The 18920-nt window shown below is 55.1% G+C and overlaps 5 protein-coding genes across 5 annotated transcripts; 4 read left to right on the forward strand and 1 right to left on the reverse strand.

The window, feature by feature from the left end:
• Window positions 1-403: 403 nt before the first annotated feature.
• On the forward strand, window positions 404-2250 carry NCS57_00578200 (PCI domain-containing protein; the record flags this gene model as incomplete). Its single annotated transcript, XM_053055690.1, has 3 exons — window positions 404-647; window positions 715-2045; window positions 2107-2250. 3 exons carry the CDS (start codon window positions 404-406, stop codon window positions 2248-2250), a joined length of 1719 nt encoding a protein of 572 aa, XP_052914645.1.
• A 1418-nt stretch (window positions 2251-3668) lies between these two features.
• NCS57_00578300 (uncharacterized protein) lies at window positions 3669-5699 on the forward strand (the record flags this gene model as incomplete). The annotated part of the gene is made up of 1 exon (XM_053055691.1): window positions 3669-5699. One exon carries the CDS (start codon window positions 3669-3671, stop codon window positions 5697-5699), a length of 2031 nt encoding a protein of 676 aa, XP_052914646.1.
• Window positions 5700-6220: 521 nt separating this feature from the next.
• NCS57_00578400 (Histone acetyltransferase) lies at window positions 6221-8131 on the forward strand (the record flags this gene model as incomplete). Its single annotated transcript, XM_053055692.1, has 2 exons — window positions 6221-7219; window positions 7283-8131. The coding sequence occupies 2 exons, from the start codon at window positions 6221-6223 to the stop codon at window positions 8129-8131; spliced, it is 1848 nt and encodes a 615-aa protein (XP_052914647.1).
• A 3106-nt stretch (window positions 8132-11237) lies between these two features.
• Window positions 11238-11871, forward strand: NCS57_00578500 (ATP synthase subunit 9, mitochondrial; the record flags this gene model as incomplete). The annotated part of the gene is made up of 3 exons (XM_053055693.1): window positions 11238-11349; window positions 11465-11790; window positions 11866-11871. 3 exons carry the CDS (start codon window positions 11238-11240, stop codon window positions 11869-11871), a joined length of 444 nt encoding a protein of 147 aa, XP_052914648.1.
• A 3487-nt stretch (window positions 11872-15358) lies between these two features.
• On the reverse strand, window positions 15359-18109 carry NCS57_00578600 (HRDC domain-containing protein; the record flags this gene model as incomplete). The annotated part of the gene is made up of 5 exons (XM_053055694.1): window positions 17735-18109; window positions 17486-17685; window positions 17034-17367; window positions 16797-16987; window positions 15359-16748 (listed from the first exon to the last, which is right to left on the reverse strand). Exons 1-5 carry the CDS (start codon window positions 18095-18097, stop codon window positions 15359-15361), a joined length of 2478 nt encoding a protein of 825 aa, XP_052914649.1. The 5' UTR covers window positions 18098-18109.
• Between the last annotated feature and the right edge of the window lie 811 nt (window positions 18110-18920).

Here is an 18920-nt window from a genome sequence, read left to right on the forward strand (position 1 = left end):
CTCTGAAGCCTGCCGCGTCTCCTCCGCTGCCGCCTCAGTTGCCCACTGGCCAGTCACCAAAGCCCCAGTCCCCATTTGGTGAGCTTGCACCAGCAACCCAGCAGCATCACCTCCATCGAACCTCTGTCAACCTCTCCATCACCAAACTTCGACGACAATCGTTGACTCTTTTTCCCCCTCGACGACTCTCACCGCGAGCACCGATATCGGCAGTATCATCAGTGCACTCAGATTCTTCCTGTTCAACCTCTCATCGCTGTCTGGCCCTGCTTCCACGCCGCGACGAGCCGAAGCGCGCGCACGACTCACGGGACCTTTATCGTATCCCGCTATCGTCATCAGCCTCTGCATCCGGCAGATCTAGCCTCCCGTCTTCACGACACGCACGCCTAAATCCGCCGCCATGCCTGGCAAGACGCCAAACAACGGCAAAAAGCCCCTCGAGAACGGCGTCCAGAAGAAGGACAGCTCAAAGGCCAAGGGCAAGAAGGCCGTCAAGGACGGTGACGAGGAGATGACGGTGGTCGTGCCTCCCTCCAAGTCGTCGAAAAAGTCGGCACAGGCCCCGGCTGATGCTGAAGGCGACGTAGCGATGGACGAGGAGGAGGAGGAGACCAAGGTTGACCCTGTGGTGCAGACAGTCGCAGGTGAGCAGCCCTCGAGATGGACACTGTGTGTGAAGCAGCAATTGCTAACCTCTACCCCCCTGCGCAGATATCAAGAGCAACTTTGCCCTGTTAGACCGCGCCGTTGCTCTCTTTGACGCCAGATTCTCCCTCCGCGCCCTGCGATCCATCTCCATCATCCGCAAGCGCTTGACTCCCGACATTATTGCCCAGGTCATTTCCGAGACCTTCCCCGCGACCTCTAGCTCTGTAGATAGCGCCAAGCAACTCCTGGCCGCTATCGAGCGTGAGAATGTCCCCCTGGGACGCCAGGCCGGATCAGAGATGGATATCGACGAGCCCAAGACCACACCCAAGAACGGCTCCAAGAAGGAGAAGGAGAACAAGGATATTATTCCTGAGATCGACGTCTTCCTCGGCATCCTCGTCCAGGTCTACCTCTTCGACTCGAAGCAGTTCCAGCGCGGAGCCGACTTCTCCAAGTACCTGTCGGAACGGATCCAGTCCCTCAACCGCCGCACTCTCGACTCGCTGTCGGCCAAGGTCTACTTCTACTACTCCATCTTTTGCGAGCACATTGCTCCTCTGCCCCCATCTCCCCATTCTCCCGTCGTCGCCATTCGGCCGACTCTCCTCGCCGCCCTCCGAACTGCCGTGCTACGAAAGGATGTCGACACACAAGCATCAGTGATTGTCCTGCTGCTGCGAAACTACCTCTCGACCTCGCATATCAACCAGGCTGATCTCCTGGTCTCGCACACTCAGTTCCCCGAGAACGCTGTCAACAACCAGGTAGCACGATTCCTCTACTACCTTGGCCGTATCCGAGCCATCCAGCTGCGCTACACTGAAGCGCACGAGCATCTCACGGCGGCGACCCGAAAGGCTCCCTCCAGCAACTGTGCCCTGGGTTTCTCCCAGACAGCAACCAAGCTCTTGTATGTGGTGGAGCTTCTGATGGGAGATATCCCTGACAGGGCCATGTTCCGACAGCCTACCATGGAGATTGCCCTCCACCCCTACTTCCTGCTGGTCAAGTCGGTGAGAGTTGGCAACCTTGAAGACTTTGAGACAACAATTGCGGACCACGCCGACACTTTCCGACGGGATGGTACTTACAGCCTCATCCTGCGCCTCCGACAGAACGTCATCAAGACAGGCATTCGCATGATGTCTCTGTCATACTCTCGCATCTCCCTTCGGGATATCTGCATCCGCCTGCAGCTTGGCAGCGAGGAGTCGGCCGAGTACATTGTGGCCAAGGCGATCCGCGACGGTGTGATTGAGGCTACTCTGGACCGAGAGAGGGGCTTCATGAAGAGCAAGGAGGTGGGCGATGTGTATGCCACCCGTGAGCCGGGTGAGGCGTTCCACGACCGAATCCGAGCGTGTCTGTCTCTGCATGATGAGAGTGTCAAGGTTTGTATTCCCCTGTGCACTGCAGTAATCTGTGTAACTGAACTAACGGGTGTGTCACCAGGCTATGCGATTCCCCATGAACCAGCACCGGCTGGAGCTGAAGAACGCCCAGGAGGCTCGGGAACGCGAGCGCGAGATGGCCAAGGAGATACAGGAGGGTGATTTGGATGAGGATGATCTCGGTGGCGACTTTGATGGCATCTAAAGCTTGAGCATCTGCTCTATCATCCATTCACCCTTTGCCACGAGGAATAGGTCCTCTTGGCTGTAGTTTCTACTAATGACCCGCCTGACGCCTGAAGTAACGAGGGTTGTCTGTGGGACTTTGGGGGGGCAGGAATAGAGGGGAGGTGGGATCTGGAGGGGGGTTTCAAGGGCATATTCGAGACCCTCCATGTGTATTAGATACTTTTGGTAGGGAGATTGGGGGGTGTTGGAATGAGAGCATACATCTACTATTTGTTTCGAGATTTGGCGTTGATGCTGTGTGACCTGTATGGGGCAAGAACCTACAGAAGCAATGGGCGACTACCTACCTGTGAGTACTTCCTTTTGATTTCCATGGCGTTCTATCAGTGTCTGGCATCGAATTAGCCTTGGACGAGTGGTATCGTAAATGCAGGGAACCGGTGGTGACTCTTACCCTGAACTTTGACATGGATGCCCAGAGTTAGCTCTCATGATGTGGTGTAAACCCAGTTGATCATAGACCACAAGGCGAGTGTATTTGATGATCGATGATATGTTTTACTGAGATCATTGGGGCCTTGGTCTCGTGTCTACCTACCATGTGAGGCATCCAATTGATGCATGTCGATATGTGTTGTACAATCACATGACTGCATCTAGAATGCCTTGGGACTTTGGCTGTTAGCTCAGCCACCAGCCGCAGACATCAACAACCAAGAAAAGGAAAAACGTTGCGAACGCACATGAAACCCTTGATCCCTGTCGAATCGTCAAATAAGCCTTTGGTATTGACACAGATCTGTCAATGTCTACGCCCTTCCACCGACATCCCGTGGGCTAGTGCGGCTGCTGCCTTGCATGGCCCCCAAAACTAGAGGCTGACAACCATGAAAGGCTCCGCCATTCGACGGGGAACAACACACTCCCATTCTAATCCCGGACTCCATCACGACGGGCCATCGAGACAACCTCGAAAGATCAGACCTTTTACAGGTAGATCCAGAAGCGAATAGTTACTCTTACGCCCTGGAAGACCTGTGGATACATGCGCCTACTGGGGGGTGAGAGATGCGAAGAAACTCACCAACAGCATAGGCCTACCGAGGATATGCTTCTTGAATTGACTCATTCGGCATGTAAGCTTTCCCTGCTGTTTTGTTTACTTTACTTGGAGCCTTCCTAGCCACGCCCTGCGCCTGACATAACATTGACATGCTGCATCTCGGCAGACAAGAGCCCCTTGTTTTAACTCTGGTCTCCACCCGTAGGGCTGTGAATCAGTGTCACTCAGACGGGCTGTGCCTGGTATATAAGAGCACACGGGAGCCGCAGCAATCGAGAGCATATCAGACAAACAGCAACTTCTTGCCTACCAACTCAAACCCGAGGTTTTCAGGTAAACCACAAGATTGCAGAGAGCGCACACTAGCTACCATGGCTACCGCTACCGAGTTGCGGCCGATTGAGCCGCCTGCATTTACAATACCAAAAGCAAAACCCCCAACCGTATATCACGACGTGGTCGACATGGAGCAGGCAATTCATCTCGCCGGCCTCTGCCGCCAGAGCCTCGTGGATCTCCAGGTCCATCTTCCCGACTTTGACCCGTCTCATCCTTTCACCGCCGATGAGATCATCGCGCTACCCCTGGACAAGTACCGTATCGATGATGCTCTTCACGATCTTCCTCGACGCAAATCCGCCCGGCACAACCTGGCCTGCGCCATCGCACCGCTCGTGTACCCAGTACACGAGGGTTCATTGACAGCCATCATTCGATATGATGCAGACCGCGTTCGCCTTCGTGCCTGGGCTGTCCTTCAGCGAAAATACGACCTGCTCAAAGCCACTATTCGCAACGGCCACACCACCAATGGCCTGACCGGTGGTGTCGGTCCCGGTGTCAACGCCCCCATCTGGTCTTCCCGCATCACTGCTCAGGGCGTCTGGGACCCAGCCAAGCACCCCGTCTCGCTCGACGGCGTGCCTGCTATTCCCATGCCTGTCCAGATCGCCCACGAGGCTGATCTCGAGCCGTTCCTGAGCCACCTCGAGCACGGTGGCACCAATGAGCTCAATGGAAACACCAAAGGCTTCGAGCTCGACGAGGGACGAGGCGAGCCTTACTACGGTGTTAAAGGCGCTGAGTTCCGCAAAGGTGTCGTGTACGAGGATGGCCGAATGGATCTCTGCAAAATGGTTGTTGGCCCCGACCATATCGGCAAATTGATGGACAGCCTGCGTCCCAATGAGTTTGTCCGACACTTCCTGTTGGGCAATAATATCATCGGCCCCGTTGGTGCTCACGAGATCGCCAACTTCATCGAGGAGTTCCCTGACCGGATGGACACTTGGTACCTTGCAGGAAATTGCATCAATGGACCCAGCTTCAAAATCCTCGTCGACGCCATGGTTAAATCCGAGGCCGTCACCAATATCTGGCTGAAACGCAACCCGCTTGGCGCAGACGCCGCCGAGGACGTCTATCGCCTTATCACTGGAGTCAAGAATCTGCGGACTCTTGATCTTGACCAGACCGAGCTCGGAAACCGAGGAGTCACTCACCTCTTTGATCGCCTGGCCACACACGCCATGCCTGAGGGTGCCAAACTCTCACTGAAGCACCTCTACCTCAATGGCAACGGCATCTCGACTGAGGCCGCTCAGGCTCTTGGCAGGTTCCTGATGTCGCCGCACTGCGGCGTGACATCTATCTACATGTCCTCCAACCCACTTGGCGATGGAGGTGTAGAGGCTATTGCAGCTGCATTGCCCAAGGCACCGTATCTGGCTCGACTGCTCTTACAGTCGGTTGGAGTCAGCACCAAAGGTGCCATTGCGCTCTGCAAGGCTGCTACCGGCCACTCGAACCTCGAGGTCCTTGACCTTGGCCAGGCGTATGTGACTCAGGATCTTGGCCAGGCTTACAACTTCATCGAGGATGAGGCTGTGCCCGCCATCAAGGAGCTCATTGAGACAAAGAGCCGCCTGGCGTACCTCAACTTTGGGTACTGCCCCATCTCGCCGCCAGGACTCAAGACCTTGTCTGAGACAGTCCTCCAGAACTCAACACTTGTGTGGTATACGGCCTACTCGGTCCTGCCGGACCCAGAGCGCCTGGCCGCCACCTTTACACCGACGGTCGACACTCGTTTCGCCAACCCTGCCGAGCGCAGCCACGCGCAAATGGAACTGGACAAGGCCGTCCGCACTCACCTGGCTGTGAATGTGCAGGCACGATACGGCGAGGGCACCTCGTACAATCGGTTCCAGGAGGAGGAGCGACGCTGGCTCGTCAGCGACAAGACCGACGTGCGCAAAATCGACAGCGTGTACCGTAACCGTGACGCCGGACTCGCCCGTCGCCGGTTGATGACTCTGATCAAAAACTGGGAGGAGGGTGATGAGACTCTCGACCGTGTCATGGCTGCCCATGCGCCAACCTGCTCGCTGCGCCGACACTAACTGGAGAGTGGTTGTCTTGCTGGCTGAACTCGTTCTCGTTGTTTTTCCTTTGGTAGCTCGATAGTTCCAGAATGAATCAGATTGTCATTACAAATAGTATTTTGTGGCATACTCATGCTGCCGAATGCTACTGAGAGACATCTCGTTGTTTGGTGATGGAATGTTCAACACCAGGACCAGAATCTCAGTTCCTAACTTACAACGGCTACGGGCACGTGACAGCGCACCGGCGCTCCTGCCCCCGCGTCGCGGCGCGGCGCATCTGCCCATTCCATAATCTTGCCATGGCGCGACTCTACTCTTTTAATTTTTTACCTTGTTGATGAGGAATTGAACTGTATCCATCGTGTAGGCGCAAGATCAGGGCAGCTTCACCATCGCTACAACCTCCCAAAAAGAGAAAATAAGCTCGGCGCATTCGGCATCCTTCGGCCTGCATGCTCACTAATACGACTCGACCGACTCACACACTCTCTCGTACGAATAAAGCAAGACACCGGCTGAGCGTCGCACAGTGAGCGATGCCTCAGAAGCGCAAGCGACAAGACGAAGACCCCGCTCCTCCCCAGCCTCAGTCCCAACCCCAACCTCAATCTCAACCTCCTCCCGCCGGTGCGCGTCGGGCGACGCGTCAAACTCCGGTCCAACCCCCACGAGTTCCACCAGCAGCGACCGCAACAACTTCAGCGCAACCACCAGCAAAACACCCCGAGACCGCCGTTCCGCCGCCTGTAATACCGTCTTCTACAACTCTGCGATGGGCTCCGCTTGAACAGCCAGGCCCGGCCGTAAGGCATAACCCGCAAGCCATGACGAGCGTCCAGACGCCGAGAGCTGGCCGGCCGCCGTCGGACTTGGTTGCGCCTGAGATCACATATCATGTACCTCAGACGCATATCAGCCCGTCGCACCGCACTTCAGCGCTCGTGCGTCCTCACGGCCCAACAGCACAGCCGCCGCGCATCCTCGAGCGACCGCCGCCTCCGACGGTGACTCCTGTCTTTCCCCCAAAGCCTCCAGCGTCGTCCCCTTCACGCCCCCCGCTGCGAACCGACCGCAATATTGATAAGGTGGTGTTGGGTAATATCGTTTTCCGCACATGGTACCCTAGCTACTACGGAAAGGAGGTGCTTGGGGACTCTTCTGGGACGGCAGGAAAGGGAGGGAGCAAGGACACTGGAGCCAAAGACCAGACTTCAGGCGGCAAGTCCTCATCTAGACGGGATCGCGATCACCCGCCTGTGCTCGACCGTTTACACGTCTGCCCCAGCTGCTTCAAGTATTCCAAGGAGGTTATACCATGGCGGGGTCACGTTCAGGTGTGTGAGCGGCGGGCCCATGTCCCAGGGCGCAAGATCTACGTTCATCCACAAGGCCGGAGAAAGGTACTTGTGCCGCAAGAGGCCAGATCGACTGGACCCAAGAGGCGGAGAGGAGAGGGTAATATACGTTACGTCGAAGAGATTGTTCAGGACGAGGGAGAATGGAGCATCTGGGAGGTGGACGGCGAGACGGACGGGGTAAGTCTACGAGAAGGATACTGTCATGATGCCGAGGATGATGAAGCTAATGCTTGTTCCCAGCTCTTTTGCCAGAACCTGTCACTCTTTGCAAAGCTCTTTCTCGACAACAAGTCCGTCTTCTTCGACGTCACCGGCTTCAACTATTTCTTGCTCGTTTATACGCCTCCAGCCAAACCCTCGTCGACTGGGAACGCCCTAAGCATCGGCCCCGCTACCACATCGACCGAAGACGAGCCCCCGACGCCCCGCATCACAGGCTTCTTCTCCAAGGAGAAGATGTCATGGGACAATAACAACCTCGCCTGTATCCTGATATTCCCTCCATGGCAGCGAAAGGGCCTTGGTGCTCTGCTCATGGGGGCCTCGTACGAGATCTCGCGGCGGGAGGGTATCTTAGGTGGCCCAGAGAAGCCCATATCGGACCTGGGTAAGAAAGGGTACAAGCGGTACTGGGCGGGCGAGATTGCGCGGTGGTTACTTAGCATTGATGTCGATGCTAACGGGCCTGGTAACGAGGTCCTTGTAGACTTGAACGACTGCAGCCAGGCAACGTGGATTCACCCTGACGACTGCCTGCAGGTGCTGCGAGACATGGGTGTCGCCGAAGAAGTCGGTTTGGGACCCGGTAAGCCCGAACCCAAGGCTGTCGACGATGCGGATGCGGAGGAGAAGGAAGACGAGGCTCCGGGCCCGGCAGCATCTACCACAGCGCCTCCGGCAGAGGAAGACACGGCCGACAAGGAGCCCGTCAAGATGGTGCCGCGGGTGCGGGTAGATAAGCAGGCGGTCCGGCGATACGTAGCGGAGCACCGGATCAGCCTAGAGCGCATGTGCGATGCCGCGGGGTTCGTCGAGGGCTATGCCATCAAGGCGCCCGAGGCCAAGGACGAGGATGAAGATGAGGAGTGAGTGTGTGCTGCTGTGTTTCTCATTTCTGAGATTTCTGCGATAGTGATACCCATTGTTCGAGAGTCAATTGAGCTATATTGAACCATCATTGCTTTACACTAATCAACCGAGTCTGCGTGCTTGTTGCCTTGCCGATATGATACTTGAATCTCTGTAGAGCTATAGCATAAGCGTTGACGTAGGATGAGACGCCATCTTTTAAGCAATTGAACTTCTGCCCTTCTTCAATTGGTAACATGGGCTTCTCTCATCATCTCGCTGTTGTAGATGCCGAGGCTATGGCGAGGACATTTTGATCCCCAACGCCGGAGCCCATTGAGAGCCATTGATGGTCGTCAAGGTCTCAATGTCGGTACCAAACGATTCCCACATGATCACTATGCCTCAATCTGAGGCTCCGATACGTCTCATGATGCCTGGGAGCGCTCAATGACTCTGTTTCTTGCTGCCGTTATCCTCAATCCTTCCATCTCGGTCCATCTCGTCGTCCATCTCTGCCGATGCCGCTGCTCCACGAGCTTTCCCAAAGAGGAAGGGAGCTTGGACCAGGTTGACGCTTTTCGCACCGGGTCTGGCAGCGAGAAACACAGCGTGCTGGTCGTCCGCCAACCCGAGATTGCCCTGTTCCCATCTTTGCACGCCCCCCCTTGTGCCGAAAATTTTTCGCCCGTTTGGCTCTGGCTCTGGCTTCCAGCAATCGAATCGCCAGCAAGCAATCCCAATCTCGGCAGCATTGGAAGGCCCCGGGTGCCCCAGACTACGCCACGACTATTCCAAGCTGCCCTGCTACAGGATGCCTGCAATGACCATGCGATCTCACAGGCGTGGAGATGCCTGCCCTGTTGAGCACGGCGTATCCAGCGATTGATGCTGAGAGATGCATTTGAGATATGAACTTTGAGTGAGAGCTTGCCATTGGCGTGGCTGAGGCAAGGCTGCCACATGTATACCGTGTGAATAATCGATATTCACACATGCCCAATTGGCAGTCCCGTGGCTGAGATTGTGGTTGGGCCAGGCTCAAGGCAACTTGACCTCTTCATGACCTTATGCCTCATTTCCATGGTGCTTCAATGGCCTCAATGGCCTCGAAACAGGCTGCGAATTGTGTGCCTTTGTGTCAGAACATCGTCAGAGTCAGCCTTGACACCACCACCAGCATCGTCGTGAAGACCATCAGCGCCAATGGCTAAAGGCCGCTCTCAGGAAAGTGTCGAGCGAAGCTTCCCAAGCAATCCCACCAGGCTGCGTCACATCAACACTCCCTCTGATGAGAGCCCTCCCCTCCATCATATCAACTGATGCTCGCTGACTAGGCCACAACAGCCACCAGCCACGGTTCCAACTCTGTCTCCGCGCACTGTACTGCGCTGCAGCCCAGACTACGGCCGAGCCCGCCATGCAACCGCTCCCGCACTCATGGCAGAAAAATTTTCGGTTCCCGAACGTCCGACCCACTGTCATTTCCCAGCTTCCTGATAAAACTGGAACGTCTGAGCCAGCAATACCTGTTACTCAGAGTCTTCAACGGCTTTGAGAAGCCATTGAGCGGTGTCTCGACCTCAATTGAGACAGGAAACTATCATGGAGTTTGGTTGTAAAAAATCCAGCGCCAAGACATCCGCTGCTGAATGACCGTCCAGCATCGGAGCTTGTTCGGCGGGTGTAGTAGTCAGGTTTGAGACGTGCCAATTCCTCTAGATGCCACACTGCACTGTGCCAGGCTTGCATCTGAGATCTGGTGGACGGACGGATCATGGAGGTATCCGCTGTGCTGTTCGGACGCCGGGGAACTTGCTTCGTTCGCTCTCAGCTCTGGATTCCCAGCATCGAATCCAACAGCCAAATCCATGGTTTGAGCTTCTTTTCGATCCACCCACGTGGAAGATCCCTCGGCTGATTCGCTGACCTTGTGTCATGAAGCCGCCAAGTGGGGACTCTCTGCGTGTTCAGACCTACTGTGCCCAACGTACTGTACGCCCTCGGAGCCATGGGGGTTGCTGTTCACCCAAGACTGCCAGTCTGTTCGTCTCAGCTGGCCAATCGCCGCCACCCTTCGGCATCCTCCAATGCCCAGGTACCGGCCGGGCAGCCCGCCCTGATATCGATTTGGACGCCTTCTAGCCTCAGACAAGCGCTGGTACGAGGTGAGTACCTCATGCCAGCCAGTCAGACTTTTCCTGGCTCTCGGCCTGCGAATTGGAGCAAAGCACAATGCTCTTGCTCGACTGTCTTGCCCTGAAAGCAATTGACAAAAATTCAGTCAATTTGCCGCTTTTCGTCGTCGATTCGGGCCCGGTTGCGCTGTGCTGTATGCTCCGACGGAAATCCGGTAGGGCCGTCGTTGTCCGCCTCCTGCAGAATCTTCGTTGGGTCCGCGGCGCCTTTTAGTCTAGGTCGGTAGGGGTCCTCGCACGCAGTTCCGGCTTTGTCCCCCCTTCGTACCGAGATTTTTCTCAATGTTGCGCGTTCCATCACCGGCCCAACCCCTAGTTGGCGCTCATCGTGGCCCTCCTCCCATGATTCATGGTCCACCCGCCAAGCGCGTCCCTCCGACTGTAAAAGCCTCAGGCCTTGAGCTTCTCAAAGCCATCCAGAGCAATCACGTCTCAGGATTCTGCCAGTCGCCTCCACCCGACTTCCCCCGACGGCTAACCAGCCCGTGTCGAGCCAGTACCCTGGCCATATTCGCACCCGCTGTGTCCTGGCCCTTCCGCCCTTTTGCCAGCACCCTCTTCGCTGTCCAAGCTGGCGAATCGACCTGTCCGTAGCCGTGATTTTGTATGCGCTTCCCTCTGTTCGGAGTCCGCGTCGGAGTCGTTTTCTCACCCGGTTCCCCCGTAAAAATGTCTCGCCCGGATTCATCGTTGTTCCCCTTCCTCCCACCGTTGCCCCGGCTGACATCCTCACCCCCCTGACCATATCCACCCGTGTGGGCCCACCTTTCCTCACTTTCCTCCCGGCTCCAGACGCTTTCTCTCTTCCCTTTTCCTTCTTCCACTGCCGTCCTGTCTCGTGCTGAGCTCCGTATCTCTTTTCTTAAACCTCCCATCAGCCTCTTTCTCCCTTTCACTCTTCAACCATCTCCCCTCACACAACCATCACAATGGCCTCTTCTCGTGTCTTCGCCTCCCGCCTGGCCTCCCAGATGGCCGTCAAGGCCGCTCGCCCTGCCGTGCGCGCCCCTGTCGCTGCCGCCAGCAAGCGAACCATCTCTGGTAAGTTCTTGATGCGGCAAAAAATTTTCCTCGGGCTCAATTGAGCTCTGCCCGTGCCGAACCCGACTCGATCGAACAACGCCCTCGAGATCAATTCGCTCACAATCGATTCAAGGCGCCGCCAGCCCTCTCCAGGCCATGAAGCGCCAGACCCTCCTCCAGGCCACCACCCGCAACGCCTTCCAGGTCCAGCGCCGTGCCTACTCCTCCGAGATCGCCCAGGCCATGGTTGAGGTCTCCAAGAACCTGGGTATGGGTTCCGCCGCCATTGGTCTGACTGGTGCCGGTATTGGTATCGGTCTCGTCTTCGCTGCCCTCCTCAACGGTGTTGCCCGCAACCCCGCTCTCCGAGGCCAGCTCTTCTCCTACGCCATTCTGGGTTTCGCTTTCGTCGAGGCCATCGGTCTTTTCGACCTGATGGTTGCCCTCATGGCCAAGTTCGTAAGTTAAACCCCGCATATTCCCCGCATATCCGGCGGTGGATGGACTCGAGGCTGACCATGTCTTCTCTTCCAGACCTAAGTTATTTCCCGGCCAATTGGGAAGGCTCGTGCCGAATGATCGAGTCAATGATACGGAGGAAGCTGCTGAGCGCGGTGCCTTGTGCAGTGTCTTGAAGGTCCTGACACTAGTGCACTCGACGCCAGCTTGCACGATAGAGGGGAGGTTGTCTTGTAATAGACGGGATAGAGAACTGGGATGGACGTTGATCATAGGCACTTCCCTGTGATAGAGTTGGGGAAAATCTGCGTAATTCCTCCCAGGGACCGACTTGTAAAATAAAAAGCCTCATTCATCCCGCTTCTCCCACAGCATCAAGAGATTTTCTTGTACCGACACCAAAAGTGTCTGCCAGCTTGACAGTGACGTTTTGGGACGGTATCTTATCAATTGACGTCTCAATTAACTTTCAATCGATGACATCTTTGTGAGCTGCTGTTGAGATCTGAGAGCTCTTGACATGAGGCAATTGCTTGCATTGAGCTCCCGTGGGCCGGGTGCCGGGGGGAATTGGCGCCTTAGCCGAGCTGGGCTGGCAGACACTCGCCCTGCCAGCTTAACCGAGTTGACCCGGACCGCTTCGCAATTTCTGCTCAGGCCAGCAGTGCAACAAGGCGGTATCCCTGGGCGCCTGAGTGCCTGTGTTTCAAGGCACGATATCGCCATCAGTGTTTCCTGGTGGGATCCAAAATCCCCACACGGTGCAAAACTGACTGTTGACAACCTTGGGTCACTCGCTCTGGTGTCTCGCCTAGGCCAATCGGGCGGCGTGCTAGGGGAGATTCGGGCATCGGGGGTGGATCAAGGACAAGCTCAACGACCCAGGGGGAAAGATTGTGGAGCTGATGAGAGGTATGTAAGGAAACACAAGTCCACCTGGGATATTGTGACGAGCTGATCTGGAGTAGTCCCGAATACCGAGCAGGTGTAAATACCCGGTCGATCGTGCACCAACCAGTTCTGGGGCCTTCAGATTCGACAGCGACTGTCGAGAAAGCCGACAACCCTCTCGAGTTGTCCATGTCAAAGGATTTCATAGACACGATACCGTCCTGCAGGTGTGCGACGTTTCGAAATGCTGTGGCCGATGACCCGGCGTGTCCCCGACGATATCTCCAACAAGATGAACAGACTTGGCGAAGAGCAAGCGAACCGACTTGAACACCACGACCAAGATATTCGTCAAACCGATACATGGCGAAGTTGTCGGTTTCCGTGCCGCGGGGGGAGGTGTCGTCCGCGTTCAAGTGAAGACTGTCCTGTCGGTGGTACGTGGGTACTCCAGAGTATGACAGGCGACAGTCAAAAGTGGAAGAATGGGAAGTCCATAAGCCATCAAAGTTGAGGCTTGTCTGGAGGCAACGAGATGTTGCACCGATGATATGGCGAACATTTCAAGTAATGGCCAACCACCAGCTCTGGTTGTAGTTGACCATGTCGAGGTCCAGGGGCGAGGAGCGGCTCAAGTGACTATCGCGTCCCAAGATCCAAGGCCATTCACCACCACTTCCACCACTCACGATGTGTTGCCAGCATGACAGGCCTAGGCCTCGTCCAAGACTGGGGGTGTTGGGCCATCGGAGGTTTTCCAGATCTCAATGAGACGAAGCAAGCTAAGGTCTTGGGGTCCACTTGGTACAAGGAAGGAAGAGATGGGATATCGGGAAGCGTTGAAAAAAGAGATGCTGATACTTGCCTGGGAAAAGAGTCTCGTTGTCGAATCTAGGTTTATGGTTTGGGAGGCATCGCTCTGGCATTGGGTCAGTATACCACGCTGCTACTCCTCGTAGCATCGTGTCTTGACTCGTCTTTCACTCACCCAACAGATCGCCGCGTTCTCTAGGTCCACTCGACTCCACCGTTCGCACGAGCCGAGCCAACATGTCCCCATCGACCATCTAAGAGCCGCAACGACATCTGAATTGAAGCCATTCAACTCCAGACCGAACAACGCGAACGACAACAAGAACGAAGGGGGAGGCAAGGGAAATAAGAACGCCGCTGCTTGGGTTTCATGCCGCTTGGTTTCCCCTCATCTGGTGTCACATGACCTGCCGCTCTTGCCTGGCAACCCGCCCCCTCCGTCCAAGCCCTTGTGTCACATCGACAAGGGGAATCGGGAAAGAACGGCCGTCATGGCTGGGTGATTTGTCGTCTGCGCGATGCAGGGCGCGCGGGACGGGGGACGGCAGTGGTGGTGGGTGAACCATTGGGATTGGTTCTGTGCCATGGCGATGCATGGAGAGCAATCTAGCCACGGCGGTGGCCATGGGGCGAGGTGAGAGGCAAGGCATCGGCCGTGGGCGAGCGATCGAGCAGAAGAGGCGAAGGAGCTGCGATGCGATGCTTGTCCTGGCGAGCTGGCGCCGTCGAGGCCTTGACGAGGCATCCAAGTGGTTTGCTTGTTGACAAAGGAGAGATTGAGTAATGCTTTGTTGACGGAGGGAGATTGCCCGAGTCAAAAAGTGAGGGGAAGAAGACGCCGTGGCTGCGTGAGAGAGATGAAGGGGGGAGACAGCCGAAGAGAGTCTTCTGCATTTGGAAGGAGGCCCTGAGTTGGATGGTACCTTACCGTTCGTCGCGATTGGCCATTTGCACCTCGGGTCTTGGACGTTGGGGGATTCCCGTCAGCAAAACCCAAATTGGACGCGTAGTGATTTGTCAACGAGGGTGCAAGGGGATGTACGTATTCGAGAGCCATCCCGTCATTCAATTGCTTTGAGATGGCGCCCGTTGGGTACCTAGATCTGCCCTGTTTTCGGGATGGCCTACACGTGCTTTTGTGTTTGTGTGTTGCATCCATGATACCCTAAAGCTTCTCAATTGACCAAGTATATCATCTTTGTTCAAAATCCAACCATCACGCGACTCTTTTCTCTTCTTCAACCCGCATCTCCCATTCTCTCCGCCCATGGTCGGCAGTTGCACCAAGAGGCTACGAAAGCGGGGGGCGAAAATCCGGGGTAGCAAGGCAGGGCGCGCGGGAAACCCTTGTCCTTTGTGGAGAAGGGGGCCGAGCACATTCCATTTTTTCCCCTCCGCAGCGTCTCGGGTCTCGCGGGCGGGATCCCGATGGGCGTTGCCGGTGTGCGTTGTGCTGCAGTCAGCGCGCGCCCCATGGTTCGATCAAGACGTCCGAGTGTTTCGATTGGGGGTTGATCTCTTTCCGAGACTAGGTATGTGCTGCGTCTATTGTTGCTGCCGGTTTGCTTTTCTCCGATCCTTTCAATTGCCGTGGCCTCATTTGTTGCTTGATCATTGGTACACTCGGCACGACATGCCCTTTGGACTCTTCTGTTGAGATGGCTGCATAACTCGACACATCTTCTATGTAATATAACAACACCAAAGACATGGATATCCATAATACTCCGGTTACATTATTTTCCCACACACCACACAAATCACGCGATGAAAAAGGATGAGAGACAAAAAAGCCTGTTCATTGCAGTGTCTAGGATGCACCATAACTCCTACTTTTACCGTAGCTACCCGATACCCTCCAACCTCACTTTCGAAACGTCGCACTGCGCTCTCCCCTGACAGGCGGTGCCTTGCGTGCTCCCTTGATGTCGGTATCTGCAGACTTGGAATAGGGGTCAAAGACCTTCTTCCTCCCCTTGCCTTCGGCCTCACCGCCGTTCGACCCTCGGTTTCCATGTAGTACCGACGTGGCCTTGCTGTAGTCGAAAGGTACAGCGTCAAACTTCTTCTGCTTCTTCTCCTCTTGCTGCTTCTGCTTCTGTTTCTTGTCCTTCTTATCCTGCTTGTCCTTCTTCTGGGCCTTGAGAACCCTCTTGGCCTCTAGCCGTTTGGCGCGTGCATCCTGTGCCTTCTTGGCTTTGCGCTGCTTTTGCCGAGCGCGGCGTAACTCCTTCTTGTTGGGCTCGTCATCGATAGCAAGCACTCCACTGTCTTCCTGCATTTCCTCATCGCTGTCTGACTCTGACTCTGACTCCGAGTCTGACTCCTCCTCGCTTGAGCTGGATTCTTCCACGGCCTCCGACTTTCGCTTCTGGCCCCTCTTCAGCGTGAACTCTTCCTCAGCAGCCTCCTCAGGCTCAGCATTGTCCCCTGCAGCTTCCACGCCCACGGCCTGTTTGGCATCCACGACTGTCTTCTCGAGGGGCTCGTCGTGTTGAATGCCTCCCTCAAATGAGCCCTGTTGAACGTATTTCTGCCAGGGAAAGGGAATGAGATCCTCTTCCGTGTCGACCGTTGGCGTCGAAGCATCCCACCGAGTGCTGATCGGCATATCTCCAAATAGCTGCGATCGGGTCAGCCTGTTGACCGTGACCTCTCCGTCGAGGTCTGGTAACCTGGCCGTTTTCCTGGCCGCAAATGGGAGACCGTTCTTCCGCAATGTGTCCGGCGCCATCGAAGTAAAGAAGTGAAGCAAGCTGGGTCCGCCTCGGGCCTTGGCCTTCCTGATCCTTTCCCAAATCTCGTTAAACCGAGGTCGTGCCAGAGATGCGCTGAGAGGCAGGAGACTGTGGAGGGCCTTGGCATCAGGAGGGTTGAGTCGAGCAATTTCTGTAATGTCCCTGGTGCTGAGGACGTAGTTGGGATTCTCATCCTCCGCCCTGGCTGTGTCGTCCCTCCACTTCCACACGGCCTTGAACACAGCGAACTGCTCACTGTCAAGAGCCATGTGAGAATTCTTAAAGACATACCCATACCAGCCTCGAGAGCCCTCGCCAGTTTCCTCATCGTAGCCAGGATTTTCATAACGGGAGAGTGATAGTTCTTTCGACTTTTCTAGAGCGCGCTCAATGAGGTTGGTCTCGGGTTTGCTCTTGTCCGAGGTGGCGACAAGCTCATTCCGTACTTTATCGTAAATGTAGAGTAGGTAGTGAGTATCTGACCGGGCGTAGTACATCATCTCCTCAGGAATTGGTCTAAGCGAGGTTAGTAGGGTAATTCAGAGCAGGTCTGTTGAAACGAACCTAATTCTCCAATCTGCCAGTTGATACTGCTTGTCTGCGTCAAAGTCGACAAACTTGGATAGTAGAAACGCGAGGCTTTTGGCCGGATAGTGAAGCTGCTCGCATGCAAAAAACGTGTCAAACAGACCGTTCACGTAGAGACCCAGATCTCGCTGTAGCCACACCATATCCATGTAGGCGCCGTGGAAGACCTGCACATGTTAGCGTTATTGTTAAATAGTAATCGAGTCAACGTACCTTGATAATCTTTGGATTGGCAAAGACCTCATTCAACACTTCGAGCTTGTGACGCCAAGGCTGTAATGTATCAACGATCCAGTCCTTCTCTCGGGTGCTAATCTGCATGAGCGAGACAAGCCCGATGTAGGATCTGAAGTCGTGATGTTCCAGATCCACAGCAATCTCTTTCGCCTTCTTGAGCTCTTTCAGCATCTCGAGGACGCCTTCATATGTGTCGACCCATGTCGCTTGGGTTGTATCAACAGGCTGATACATGACAGGCTCTGCCTCCTTGTAGACTCTTTTGGGGTATACCATGCTAGCAATTTCGCGTTCGTAGGGATGTTGATATCTGCAGCAAGCATTGAACGTCAGCAATTGAAATTAATGGCTTGCTCGAGAGCAATGTTTCAATGCGAAGGGGACTAAGAAAAGTCCCGTCAAACAATGGTAGGCTGAATGAAACATACTGCGGTGCGCCGGACTCGTTGGGTACAATCTTTAGGCTTTCCTCCAAGGATACCTTCGCATGTGGCTTTTCGCTAAGGATGGGCTTCCAGGGACCAGAGGGAAAGTTGTCGGGCTGGCGTTCGAACAAGAGCTGAGGTTTGGAGATGTTGGCGTTCCGGATAACCTTGTTCGTCGACTTGGATCTCTTGGACGTCGTCGCCTGAAAATATTAGTAAAAGTATGGATCGCGACAAGACATAGAGACATACAGAATCGGACACAGGTGGCTCCTTTCGCTTGACCAGGCCTGTGTACTCGTCCAGGGCCGTGTCGGCCTTCTCGAGCGTAGAATCGACCACATCGACAACACCCCTCCAGTTCATCTCGATATCCTCGACATCCTCCAGCTTAGGAGCCTTGACATTGCAAGCCTTCCCGGATGATTGTAGCAATCGCGTAGCGAGTTCGAGGAGTCGGGATGTTCTGTCTTCGAGCTGTTGGCCGACCTCAGGGTTGACTGTGCGCTGGAAGCTCAGGTCTTCGGCTGCGATGCGGTTGACGGTTTTGACGGTCGATACAAGAGACTTTTGGACGCTCTCCTGCAGCGACTTGAAGTCCTGGGAGGGCTCCATGATTGCGACGAGAAATGCGCGTTGCGCAGGGGTGATGCCTTCGAGGTTCGCGACGGAGCGTTGCTTCTCAAAAAATTCCACGCTCGATTTGGATATGCGCTTATCGATAAGATAAGACCTGGCACTGTATCTTATCTGACCATGCTAGCACCCTTGCTCGACCTTTCTCAACTTTCAATACAACTGCTTTTGTCACGTATAGGCTGTTGGGATAAACACGAAATACTATCAATCAGAATCGCGGTATGCAGGAGATGAAAGGAATCACGTGAAAGCGCGAGATGCTGCCACCACAACGTGACGTTCTTTGTTCGCGGTCCAATCAACCCTCGACGGCGGGTGTCAAGCCGAAAGTTCCTCCAAGCATGACCTCAAGAGGTCGTATAGGGCCGCCTTCTCATACCATTGCTACTCATCAATGTTGTTGAAGGTGAAAATCATAGGAGAAAACCAGTAGCCGGCTACCGGGCCGACGGTTATGTGCATGGTAGCAATTGTGGAACGGACAGCAGCCGGAGGGAGGGTTGCAATCTGGAGACCATCCCGATTCCAGACTGTCAGTTTGCTTTCTTTTTCACGCTTTCTCTTAGTCGACATAAATCCAAGGATGATCTGCTCCGGCCAACAACCTGATCAAGGCGCAAACATGGTCTTGTCCCATCCATCCATTGGCTGGTTGGCTGCGTGCTTGTGAAGCCCACTTCCCTGGTTGGCTTCGGGATATCTGATAACCTAGCCCAAGTTAGCCCTGGTGATGGTTGTCAAGCCCTGTATTCTGTCAAGCTTGGGGAATCTAAAAATGACGCCTCATCAATGCGTCACT

This window comes from Fusarium keratoplasticum, chromosome 4, assembly GCF_025433545.1.
Source record: "Fusarium keratoplasticum isolate Fu6.1 chromosome 4, whole genome shotgun sequence".
In the NCBI taxonomy this organism is placed as follows: Eukaryota; Fungi; Ascomycota; class Sordariomycetes; order Hypocreales; family Nectriaceae; genus Fusarium; species Fusarium keratoplasticum.